Source organism: Stylophora pistillata, chromosome 1, assembly GCF_964205215.1.
Source record: "Stylophora pistillata chromosome 1, jaStyPist1.2, whole genome shotgun sequence".
Taxonomy (NCBI): Eukaryota; Metazoa; Cnidaria; class Anthozoa; order Scleractinia; family Pocilloporidae; genus Stylophora; species Stylophora pistillata.
In genome coordinates, this window is record NC_142519.1 from 25,551,772 (window position 1) to 25,564,478 (window position 12,707).

The window sequence follows — 12,707 nt, forward strand, 5'->3', positions numbered from 1 at the left end:
CAATAAAGGAAATTAACGCGATTAAGACACAGTCGATGGTGACAACTGGTGCAAATTTATGGATGCCAATAAATTTAAAACTGAACAAAACTGAGCCATGTGCTCGACACAACAGTACGCAAAATTCTAGAGGTAGGGTTTACTTGACGGAATCTGGCCATTTCTAGCGTTTTTCAAGCAGTCCATGACCAGCCGATCTCCACCCCGATAAAATAATGCCCTATCCTTCATCTACTAAAAGCCATTCGTAGACTTCTTTCATTAGCTTACCGTGGCGGGGCTTCAAGGTTGATAGTTTCAAGTCAATTTCAATTGGTGTAACATCTTTCCAGGTGTTACGCAGCATTTCATCCGTGATACATGATGTGAAATATACACTAAATTCACGTTTCTCCATGTTTTTGACAGCTCCATTTGTTGAGAGGTTAGAGAAGATGCGTCACGTTTTTGGGCACCATGACACTGATTCTTTTAGTCGCTCTTCAACAAGCTTCGATGTCTGAGCTATTTAAAATGCATCCCAGATCAAAACAGTTCTGGCGTTCTCGTCAAGGCTGAGCTTTACCTTGGTTCGCTGAATGTAGGGGTGAAGAACATCATTTATCAATCGTAAGGTTTCCTTTTCGTTGCTCCAATGTTTCGCGTCGCAGGACGAACAAAAACCCTTCTGGAAAGTTTGTGGCTGGCAAAGATCTAGCTGTTTTACCTTGATAGATTAACTGCAATGGTAAAACAGATCCATCCACTGTTTCTGCTAAAGTGAGAGTCATGCCCCGTTTGTCACTTCCTCCTTTCTTCCCCACGTGTTTTGAATTGGTTTCTGCCATTTGATAAATTCTCTGTTGGGACAAATTTGGACGGTGTTTGATCTACATCAATGATAAGCTGATCTGGAATGCTGTGTCGAAACGGCTTCTGCAATTACATTAAGAAGCCCGGAACCCTCAAGTCATACCAGAATAGCCTTCAGAAGTTCCTGGAGTTCACCAAAAAGAAAAGAGCGCGCGCGCACCTTCCTTCCGTCGACTGTGACACCAAAATCATGCTCTACGATTTGGGTGTTAATCTCAAGGGCTGGAGGCAGTACATCACCAAAATAACTATGCATGGTAGAAGTTGAATAATTGTTTTAGTTGAGTAAAAAGTTTGGACTGAAGTTGAACAATTAATTTTGTTCAGTAAAATAAATATAGCTACTAAAGTTGAATAAATATTGTTGTTCAATGAAAATAATTTTGGTTGAATATGAAAAGAAAATGCGTGTCGTTGAACATAAATATAAAATGTTGAATATAACTGTAAACTGTTGAATAAAAATATGTTTTGGTCATAAATATTAGTTGTTGAATATAAATACGCAAGTTGTTGAATTTTGCAACATTTGACTAACCATATCAGACGTAGGAGCCACAGGTTGTCAAGAAACTTACCCCTTTCTAATCAAGATTAAAATATTTCATTAAAGTTTTACATTGATGTTTATGAAAATTTTTTTATCTCATTTGATTACCAGAAAACAAAAGCGACAAAAATGCTATCTGCAAAGGTAATACCTTAACCAAACACACGACGATAACAGATGTCGGGCGACTCGAACGTGGAACGCTTTCGTCCGATTACGGATACTTGTGTCTGATTAAGACTAACAAAACTCTGAATAAGTTAAGTTGATGATTTTTATGCTCAAAAATCCAAGATTAATAGCATAGTAGACACCAAAAAGCAACACAATGAGAATGAAAATATAGATTTAATTCCACACCATTAGTTTGAAAAAACGTTTCTTCGCGTGACATAGACTTGAAGATGAATTGTGCGACGAAATTCGTGTGACACGAAGCTTTGTGCTTTGGAATTCTCCTGTTAAATTATATCAGTCGAACTCTTTTCTGATAGGCTGCAGTGGATGTTGTGGTTGCTGTGTGCTTCTTGTTTACATATGGCTTAATGGTTACATACATATTCGGATAAATCGAAGTAAAATCTACGATTTATCGATTAATATACTTACAACCCATTCTAAATAATTATTATCATCTCACAAACTAGAGAAAAATAAATAACCTTTACAGTTAATGTGTAATTATTCTAATTTGCATCATTATAGAAATAGCTTTTTATTTATAGAAAAATAAATTAAGTTGTACGACTCAAGCATTATTCCAAGTGCTTCACAAAAAATGTTCGAAACCGTTCAATTTTGCTTGAAAAATATCTATAGTACAAGAAATATATTAACTATTAGGAAAATAATACGACACTGGTTGTGTCTGCATTCAATGACTAGTTATAATTTCTCTTTCAAAAAAAAAAAGAGCCTGAAAATATATCTTAAATTTATGTTAAAATTTCGATTATTTCCCAAACTCCAAAATAGCGAATGTTTGTAGAAAACTTGTATAAAAGAAATTCAAACAAAAAAATATACACATGCAAAAGTGGACTGCTGGATAAAACAAAGCCACGTTTTATCTTCCTAAATGGTAAAGTCTCCTTAGAATATCAAATTAGAATTTCAGAATTCGTGAACAAAGCTGTTGTACGAGTCGCTAGTTATTTCAGCGGCTACGAAAATGCACATAGTTTATCACTGATTCAGGGCCATTTTTAGATTGTCCAGCAGTGAGATCTGCTCTAAGTAAATTATCTTGACAATAATTCCAGTGAAGCCTACTGAGCAGTTGTTCGCTGCAGTCAAAGTACTGTTCCTGTATGCGTGATATGCTTATGCAAACTGCCTCTATTGTGGTGACCTAAGAGTTTCCTCCTACATGGCTCCCTGGCTTGGATTGGACAGCAGCACTTACAGGAATTGCAAATGTGCCACCAAAGGAGGATGGCATACCTATAAAATATAAAGGAACCATTTTAAACGCGTAAGCAGTCGATATTCAGTCATTCCAATATAAAAAGATAAACCGAAAAAAACAAAACGAAAAAGAAAACAAAAACAATGTGTAAGATGCTGCTTACATCTTAGCAATCAAGAGATCTGTTGAGTTGTAACTGTAGCACGGTAATTCAGACCTTTACCTCAACTTTCTTTCAGAACGTGGTTCAAATATAATGACAGTAAGCGAACTAGAATTGTTTAAGAGATAGGTCTTGGGACTTTTAGAAGCTAACAGCCACTAACAACAACATCTGATTTTCTTGAAAAAAAAAAAAAAAAAAAAAAAAAAAGAAAAGATGATTGAGATCGCAATGAAAAATTACAGTTAAAGAAGGAATCAACACTATATTGAGGGCACTATTGGCTCAACAACCCAGTGGCAATTGTAATAACAATACCAACACTAAAAATGGTGCCAACTGCAGCAGCCGTGTATCAACGTTGATTTGCGCCTGCACATGCAAAACAACTGACAGATCTCGCTACTGATATTTAAGTAATTTGAATATATCAACAAATTTGAAATGGTAAATTGGCAACCGTAACGATTACAAAAGCTGACGTTTCGAGCGTTAGCCCTTCGTCAAAGCGAATAGAGGAATTGTGGGCTGTGTGTGCTTTTAAAGGCAGAAAATGGAGCTACGTTATTGGTCGGAACATGGCAACGAGAAAAACACGAATAAATTAGTGGAATGAAAAGCGTTCGTTGATCCCTGTGCAATGGATTACATTGGCGGAGGTGCACGTAAAGTGATCGATGATCTTAATGAATCGTTTGGGTCCCGATATTTTATCAGTGTTGTGAATGAAAGGATATGTTTTGCATCGTGCACGAGTGCATTTAAAAGTGCCTGGTTGGTCATAAGTCTGAAAAGAACTTCCGACCAAAAAATTGCCTATGTCGCGTTTGAATGAAATGAGCGGAGGCTGTGAAAAGATAGTGCTTGTCTCAGGATCGTTTTGAAGTAATTTAAAGTTTTTGAGAATGATGGATTCAACTGAGTGGTTGTGAGGGTGAAACGTGAGAGTGAATGGAATGCGGTCGGAATCTTCCTTTTGTGACGTTTGTAGTGCTGAATGAACCCAAAAGTGAGATTTAAGTGTGAACATAGATGCTAGCCATTCCTTGGGGTCACAGGGTTAAAGTAATATTTTATCCAGGAGAATTAATTCAATAGTTTCTGTCATCCAAAGTATTCACCATTATTGAGAAAAATGGTAAAGGTAAAGTCTGTCTATGAGCCAAGTGGCCCATCAGGCCAGTGCTTAACTCCAGTTTCTTTTGCATGAAGTGACTAGGAGTATTTCTACTCCCCCCTGGATGGGATGTTAGTCCACCACAGGGTTACCCCCCAGCATTAGATTTGCCGGTACCCATTTAAACACCTGAGTGAAGAGAGGCACTGTGAGAGTAAAGTGTCTTGCCTGAGAACACAACATAATATCCCCGGCCGGGGCTCAAACACAGACCCCTCATTCTTGAGTCGAGCCCACCAACCATGACGCCACCGCGCCTCCATTGAGAAAAATGAGCACTACACAATTTAATTTTCCTCTTGAGTACCTGGAACAATAACAGCAGAGTTTCCATGAGAGCCAGTGGGTGTACTTCCCTCAGACACGTTGGGTGGTCTCATCACAGGATTAAATGCACTCTTTTGTTTGACTGCTTGAATCATGTTTGGTGGAAAGGCAAACATTCCTGCATTTCCATTGGGTGGTACACTGCTGGGTGTTGGAGGAAGTGATGGAGATTGGGGAACAACTACAACATCAAATATGAAGCAAGGTTAAGTAAAATAAAATGGGCAGCTTCAAGGCTGCATTGTCGATCTTTATTTACTTGCATTAAGTGTGTCTCAACTGGTATTTCCAAGTAACAGCACACTTTGTTGTAAGAATCATCACCTTCTCCAAAGTTCTGCTTTATCTTTGGCTTAAAATATGTGAAGAATCTAAGATCTGATCTGTTTCTTGGCCCTTTAATTCCAAATAGTGACCAAGACATAATTTCTCCTTGCAACATTGATACAGTATAAAGCAGACAAGAAGTGAGATTATCAGGAGATTATTAGTTGATCCAAAGCCAAATTCCCCAATCTAACATCATAAAAATGATATAGCTGACAGAAAGGAGAATTAGTTATGAGATGTACGTTTGGCATAAAAGGGTTAATGGAGAATTACATGCAAGTGCTCAGTCTCTAATAATCAACTTTTTTAAGCAAAAAAACAAGTATGAATCAAATAATCAACGGATGGTAAAACAGTTTCTACAAGAGATAATAAACAGTGCCGATAATTCGAGTGTAACAGAAAAAGTGTCTAGTAACAACTTATTAAACCACAATTAAAAAAATTTCAATCCACATGATAAAATTCTTTTAAAGCTGCTAAAGCTATCCAACTTACATGTAGCCCCATTAAGGAAACTCGGTGAAGAAGGGACTGCCATGTTGTGTAATGTAATTGATGGTGGAAGCCCCCCAGGGTATGCATTGATACCATTTGCAGCACTTGACATGCTGATTGCCACAGAGGGTGTTACAGGCACATCAGAATTGGAGACAATGTGTGCTTCACTTGCCAAAGATCCACTGTGTGGATAGCCAGGAGGCAAATTGACTGGCCTTGTGGTAGGAGTGTTGCTGCCTGAGAGGAAACAACTATATTGTCAATTATCTATATCGTTCACCCCAGTTAATTACAGAGGTCAATTAATCCAAGAAAGAAGACAGATATGGGATTACATATTAATCCAAGAAAGAAGACAGATATGGGATTACATATTATGTCCTCCACATCTAACTTAACCAAATGTACAGTAATGGATACATCACTTCTGAACTTGGAGATATAGCCTAGACTTGATAGATCATCTGTAGAATTCTGCAGTGTTGAAAGCCACAAAAGCATACAACTAAGGCTTTAAAACAAGAGTTTTAAAGCAAATGACAGAGTACAATCTTGCTCACTTTGCCACCAGCCCTCTACTCATATAGAGTTCATGGAGATACTTGCCCTCAAAGATACAATACTGGCCTAGTATACCATGAATTCTATACCCAAAACCGTCTAATATTTTAAGTATTACTGCTGTAATCTCCAAGTCCATAAAAACCTTGACTGTTCTTACCAGTACCTGATGAGACAATAATTTCATTATTATTGGTGTCAGTGTGTGCCCCAGAAGTTGCTATTCTCTGCTGTTGGCTGCCAGGGTTTGTGTTGCCATAGACTGGAGCCTCGGGATTGGTAATGGTCCCATAGGCACCTCCATTGGTAATTCCATCAGGGGACAGGGCTGTCAGGTGCTGCCCGATCATCATTGGATGTGTGCCACCAGCAGTGGTGGGTGGCGGCCCCCCAGGGGGTGGATATTGTGACCCATGAAGTTGAGTTGGGGTGCGAGGAAGGTTGTAGCACACAGCTTCTGCAAGATCAGCTGCCCTCTTTAAAATGATTTCCTGGAAAAGTTATTCAACAGATGAGAAATACTAATCTGTAGAGAAAGTAAAAGGTGGATTCTCACAAAGATCAAACTAAGGTAAATTGACAACAGAAATGGCCGTAACTCTAAAGAACAACCTGCACTTTTAATTTTTAAATTCTCCCAATTAAGGAAAATTATACATGGCTCACTTGAGAAAAGAACCTCACAAAATCATTTCATTTTAGTTTGGAAAACCTTGTTTTTCAATGAAATAGGAATTTTCCATACATTTTTTACATTAATGTGGAAATTAATTTTTTGAATGTTCATCCTACCTTCTGGAAAGTAAAGCCAACATATCTCCAATACAATTTACCTTGGGTAACTTTTCAGGATCACCAGGGTGTCTTGGAATAAGCTTCGTCAGTCTTTGGAAGCCGTAGTCAATAGTTGGTTCACAAAGTGCTGTAATCATAAACAATAAGTTTCGCAATATATAGAGGTTAGCAGAATTATTATTTATCGCAAATTTCTCTTTGACAATGGTGAAAACATACCTATGTGTAGGTGTCTAGAAATAGCAAAATTATCGTGCTGAAAATCTAAACCATCTAACTGGTAGTAGGTTGGTCTTAAATAATGGAAATCTAAATTGCAATTTTTTTAATTTCATTATCCATCTGAATGGCCACAAAAATTAGAAAAAAATATTTGAAGCATTAAGTTCTGCTCTGAACACAAACTTGACACTAAAATAATTATCAGCTTAGATGGTAACTTAATAAAGATTACATAACGAGCACTTCACATTTTAAAGTGTCTCACCTGAATAAATGAATCTTCCAGGGGCAGTCTTGCAGAATTGCTTGTTTCTGTACATAAGTGTTACTTCTACCATGCCTGGAATGGGTCTGGGTGGTGCTTGGACACGGATAGCATTAGGGGTGATAAACTGCATTCATAGGAAAGACAATACCAGTAATAATATTAGTTTAACCTAACATTAAAGCAAAGAAATCTCCTGCTAACAGAGAGCATAGTAAACCACAAGGCACAATGCTGCAAGCTAGTCTTGCTGTCCAACTAGCCCCTGTGTTTTCCACCAATTGTTTCACCCCACCTTCTCCCTCTTCTCCAACACTTTGAAGCCTTGATATTAATCAATAATTTTTAAATAAACAGACCTGATCAACGTCTGTGATCAGATCAAGCTTTTTCATGTTGGACTATAGACACACTCATGAAGCTAATAAACCTTCAGAAGTCTTGAACCGCCACTACTAATTGAACAAAATGCATCGAAAACAAAATGAAATCATCAGCTTATGTGAAAACTGAATAACTGTTAGGTGATGTCAACAAACACTAAACAAAACCCCTTCAGGAACAGAACTCAAACAAGAAAAATTACTCTTTCCTCAAGAAGCAATTGAAAGCTCTGTTCATTGGCATGACCTGATGATGATAGTTTTCAAAATTATAATAATATCCCCCCCTTAAATTCCAAGCAAATGAATGATAAATTACCTCACTCCAGACAATTAGTGAGCCAAACACCACTTGTAAGCCATCAAAAAAGTTTTCTCCTATTACTACAACATTTGTTCCTCCAGTTGTCCATCCCTCATTTGGGCAAATAGCCTTGATACACGGATAAGCTGCAAAATACAAACATGTGTAACTATTATTTATGTTATATTAAGAATGGACACTTGACATCATCTGTCACAAAAATGACCACTGTAATAATGTTCTTGCACAGTTCAAAACAACATGATTGCTGACAAAACTCAGCAGGATTGTTAAAATCTTGATTTATTCCCTCTATTTCATTACAAATGAATTAAACCCACCATATGAAGACTCCAGTTTGCGGCTTTTCCTACCATGTTTGGAATTGTTATGCACAAACATGTTATCAGAGCATGCTAACATTCCAGCAACAGGATCAGGAGACGAAGAAACATGCACCTGAAAGGAAAATGAATCCATTTTTAATATTTCCATAATGAAAACCTTTACACCAGTCATTCAGTCAATAATTTATCCTTGGTTAACCATGAAAAGTAAGCAGTATTTGAAATCTTATGCCAATGCTCTTTCTTTACCTGGAAGCGCCTCATATCCCTTGGATTTCCCGCATTTTTTAAACAATTCTGATTGCACTTCAGGAAAAATTTTAAAAAGAATCTGCAAAGACACAAAACATTTGGTTAAAATTAATGATTAGCCAACGATACTGAGGTGAATAGTTGTATTCATATATACTACAACTTACAGTAAGATAATTCATTACAAATAGATGATTTTAACTAATTCACTTCTGCATCGCTTACAATATTTTTGGGTGCAAATCCTGTGCTTGTAATGCCCACATGTAAATAGCAAGGATATTAGAGTTTGAGTAGCCAATCAGAGTGCACTTTCACTGCTATCTACTGTTATAGTATGTACCAACAGCTGATCATTTAATTCCCCTTTAAACTGTTAGCAATGCTTACTCAAACCTTCCACAAGACTATTTGTTTCTTGCTTCAGTGGGTCTAACTTTCCCCTCCACATTTTACTCAGTTGAAGCACTGTCCTGTGTTACCCTCATTAAATAAAGTTGATTGATTGATCCAAGGGAAAAAAAATGTGCTATGAACTGTATTCCAAAGAGTCAAAATGTGTAATGTAACAAGGGACAAATTTTCAAGTAAAATTTTATTTTTAGTGGCAAACTCTTTCACCAAAAAGAAAAGGCCTTTGACATGATATGGAAGGGTGTCATGTCACATACGCAAAACACGAGGATAATAGGCAACATGAGGATAATGACATTGACAAGTTCCTTTTGTTGTCAGTGATTACTAAGAAGGAAATGTAAGGGAACTGCTTTCTCGTGAAATCACTACCTCGTTTATCGAAAGGTGGGTGGATACACCCACATCATTATTGACTTTTATCCATTTCAGAAACCATTCATTTTAATTACTGCAATAAACAGTTGTCATCCATGAATTATTAGAAAACATTTTTTTATCACAGTTTTTACAAGCTTAGTTAGCAGAGCTGCTGTTCTGTCTCCAACCATTACATACTAGTGTTTACAATAGCTTTAAAACTCTAGCCTAAAGTCTTACAAATAGCAGGTTGGTTAAATGTAAATATCCATGGAAACAGATATTAAGTAATATAACACTCAAATATCTGTAATTGAAATATAAACAAAACCCAATTGTTTCTACAGTGACAAAGTATAAGATTAGCTTAGGAATTTCTTTTCAAATGCAAATTGTCAACAAAGGTTGTCAAGGCTAATTATTTAAGTTAACCAAGTTTTAATCACTAATGCCTTACTTTAATTTAGTATATGATTTCTTTTAAAAACTGGAGCTGAATTTTTAGTTCAATGTTTAACTATATTTTCTCACAAAAGGATCAGCAGTATACATACAGAAAATTAAAACAGTCTCTGAAATGGCATCATTCATTCTGACAAAACAGCATTTCATGTAGGTTTTTGTTCAAGCAAACAAAAGCAGAGAACAATTAGAGCTTATTTCACACCTCTTAATATAATCTTTTGAATTCAACAGCTTGACAATAGGAATAAAAATACATTCCTAAGGCCAAGAAGTGGAACATGGTAAACTTTTCCCTTAGGGAAGATTTCAGCTCTAAGCACCACATGGGAACATAGTTCAATTAAGTTGTTACAAGTCAACAGTACCTGTCTACTATAACAGGGTCTGACGGTGTTTCATTTTTATTGCCGCATGATTTCTTTTCACAGCATCGGCTTGAAAAAAATAAAAGGACAAAAGATTCACAGTAATCAGTATTCAACAACACACTTAGATTTTTGGCTAATGAATGATGTCCAGGAACGGTCCAGAACTTTCAAAATGTCCTCCAAATGCTGTAATCATCCTAACCTACTGAAAATGTAGAAGTAAATGAAAAAATTACCTGCACATAACTTCATGAGTCATGAGAACCCGACACATCTCAGGGTTTTTGTCCTGCCCTTCATATACAATGGGCTAAGGGAAACAAAACAATTTGGCCTTAATATCATTATTAAAAAAAATTCTCAGCATAACATCTTTTTCTTTCTAACTGATCAACTTCAGTGTTTATATAACCTTTTAGCCTTTCAAAAAGCTGTAGGTAAGGCTCCCAGTAACATTTTGTAATATGCAAGATTTCTTGCCCAAATCAGAAAATAAAACTCAATTCTGAGGAGGAACATACTTTAAGAACTGTTTTCCAGTGCAACTCTCATAAAAGGTTTTTCTTTGTATATTTTTCGAGGTGTTAGGGGCTTATTTGTCGTTCTTACGGTAGGATTGTGTTTGGAAATTGTGAAGAAAGAAAACGATACTAGGTCAATAGGTAATTGAACTTTCAAGTCGTCTGTTGTCAGCGCTTTGATAGCACGAAAACAACTCATTAGTGCAGCTGGAAAAGAATGCTAATTACTTCAGCTGTAAGTTGGGAGGTAAGATATGGTAATTTCCTTTTTTCAAACATGTGCGCAACAAACATTTTAGTTCTTACCTGCTTCGTCGCCGAGTTAACAAGGCGAATAAATACGTCTTGCTCACTTCTAATGCCTTCGAGAAGGAGAAGACAAAATATTATGTCAAAAAAAAAAGTAGAATAAAGTTGTCCTTTGCACTTTGCCTTACGCCCGTTTCTGAATTTTGACGCACTTTCACCAGTTTCTCTTCAGATGGTTCCTTTTTGTTTTTCCTTTTCTCGCTTGGCATTTATCACCACTTAAAACTTATCCTTAGGGCACAGTAAACAATTTGTATACTTTGTTTAAAGAAGCAACTCCCTCGGCAACTTAAGTAAATACTACAGCGCGAATATTGTCGCATTCCGTTGGACAAGCAGCTGCCAAAACAACGCAATGAAAACGTGGTTAGGACACCGGAACCGAAACATGTCTCTAAAGACTACGGATCACTTTTCCCTTGTCGACGGTTATCAGTCCACAAGTGAATTTCATATTCCCACCGGGGTCCGTCTTAATTTGATAACAAGCTCACTCATACACACTTCATCGACTGTCAAAAGTACACACAGATGGACAAGTAAACACGAAGCACTCACCATTATTGTAGAGAACTTGTAGCCGGTACGATGCACCATTTCGAACGTTCTTCTGATCCTGCGTGACAGAGAAGCGAACAAAACCGTCCACAACTATACAAGAAAGTTAACTGGACACTTCTTATTCTTACGTTAACTTGGGTTAACAATTACAGCAAGACTTACAGGCAGGTGCTCAATAAAACCCACGAAAGCTGCGCGCTCGATCTCAACCGCTTGTCCCGTGCGATCGTAAAACGCCAAAACGAAGTGGAAAAAGTTGCTCTTACGAAGATTTGAAGGAGGCTGCTTCTCGAAATGTGCCCTGGCCAAGCCGTACCCGCTGGAAAAAAAACATATAAAATTCCAGGTAAAATACGTCTGAAAAGTTTCGCTGAAAGAAAATATTCCGCACAGAGTTCAGTACATGAGAATTTGGAATCACGTGGCTTATACATACGACGCTATCAGTGTTAAGCTACATGCAAGAGGAAATTAGTATGCGCCAATGTATAAAACATCTAACCTGGCCACTTGATTACTGTCCATGGTAGCTGGTTGTATCCAGCCGACGCTTTCTTCTTTTAGCGGTGAAGTAACGCTATGTTCTTGCATGTATGTAACAGTGAAATAAAAATGGCTAAAAATTTATCTTGCGTTGCCGTGCTGAGTAAGGCAAATATTTTCACTCGAGCACGTTCTGACTCCTCATTAACTATTCGACGGACGGTCGATTTGACCCTCTATTCGCGGGTTTGCCGGTCTTATGGCTTGAAATCGGGTCGCGGTCACAAGTCGCAGGTTTCTTTGTTGTCGTGAAGAGTTTGTAAGCTGTTCAACTCCCAAAGGACAGCAGAATATGCGAGGTAAACCTCCCGAGGGAATTATGAACAGAATGCACAAACCCAATATATTTTCAGTGACGTTTTCTCGACCAATCAGATCAGTCACTCTTATTGTCCCATTTAATACTTCAAATAAACAGCTATTGTCTTTATTAATAATATTTATCCAGTTTTTGACCAATCTTGAGTCACAAGGAAATTTAATTAAGTAACGCAAGACACATGCCACACGAACTGTGACTATGACAGTAACGGAATTTGAAAGCAGGTCTTAGTGGAGCGCCACAGCTCTCTGTTTGGGTTCGCATAATAAAAGTTTATATGAACATTAACTAACTCACCAAAAAAAAAACAACGATGTGGTGAATACTGTATTAATCCTTTTGTCTAATATAATCTTTATTAAAATTATTCTGAGAATGGCGTCCGCATCTCAAGGTTCCTCAAAGTA

General features: G+C 37.2%; 1 protein-coding gene across 2 annotated transcripts; it reads right to left on the reverse strand.

The window, feature by feature from the left end:
• Window positions 1–1,731: 1,731 nt before the first annotated feature.
• On the reverse strand, window positions 1,732–12,276 carry LOC111330011 (transcription factor COE1). Of its 2 annotated transcripts, none has more exons than XM_022934791.2 (15): window positions 11,938–12,276; window positions 11,598–11,754; window positions 11,433–11,490; window positions 10,872–10,927; window positions 10,281–10,354; window positions 10,042–10,110; window positions 8,435–8,516; window positions 8,180–8,297; window positions 7,854–7,984; window positions 7,152–7,278; window positions 6,703–6,791; window positions 6,036–6,360; window positions 5,306–5,545; window positions 4,458–4,658; window positions 1,732–2,845 (listed from the first exon to the last, which is right to left on the reverse strand). In XM_022934791.2, the coding sequence occupies exons 1-15, from the start codon at window positions 12,024–12,026 to the stop codon at window positions 2,754–2,756; spliced, it is 1,908 nt and encodes a 635-aa protein (XP_022790526.1). In that variant the 5' UTR covers window positions 12,027–12,276; the 3' UTR covers window positions 1,732–2,753. The 2 variants fall into 2 exon arrangements, with proteins under 2 accessions (XP_022790526.1, XP_022790525.1); XM_022934790.2 differs by having other exon boundaries at window positions 2,608–2,845; window positions 6,030–6,360; window positions 11,938–12,170.
• Window positions 12,277–12,707: the final 431 nt, after the last annotated feature.

Bases quoted from the DNA above. Each gene is read 5' to 3' on its own strand.
- LOC111330011 (XM_022934790.2), bottom strand. From the start codon at position 12,026: ATGCAAGAACATAGCGTTACTTCACCGCTAAAAGAAGAAAGCGTCGGC. The intron at 11,755-11,937 runs GTTAGATGTTTT...TTTTTTTTCCAG, and splicing joins GACAGTAATCAAGTGGCCAG to CGGGTACGGCTTGGCCAGGG. The intron at 10,355-10,871 runs GTAAGAACTAAA...TGTTTCCCTTAG, and splicing joins TTAACTCGGCGACGAAGCAG to CCCATTGTATATGAAGGGCA.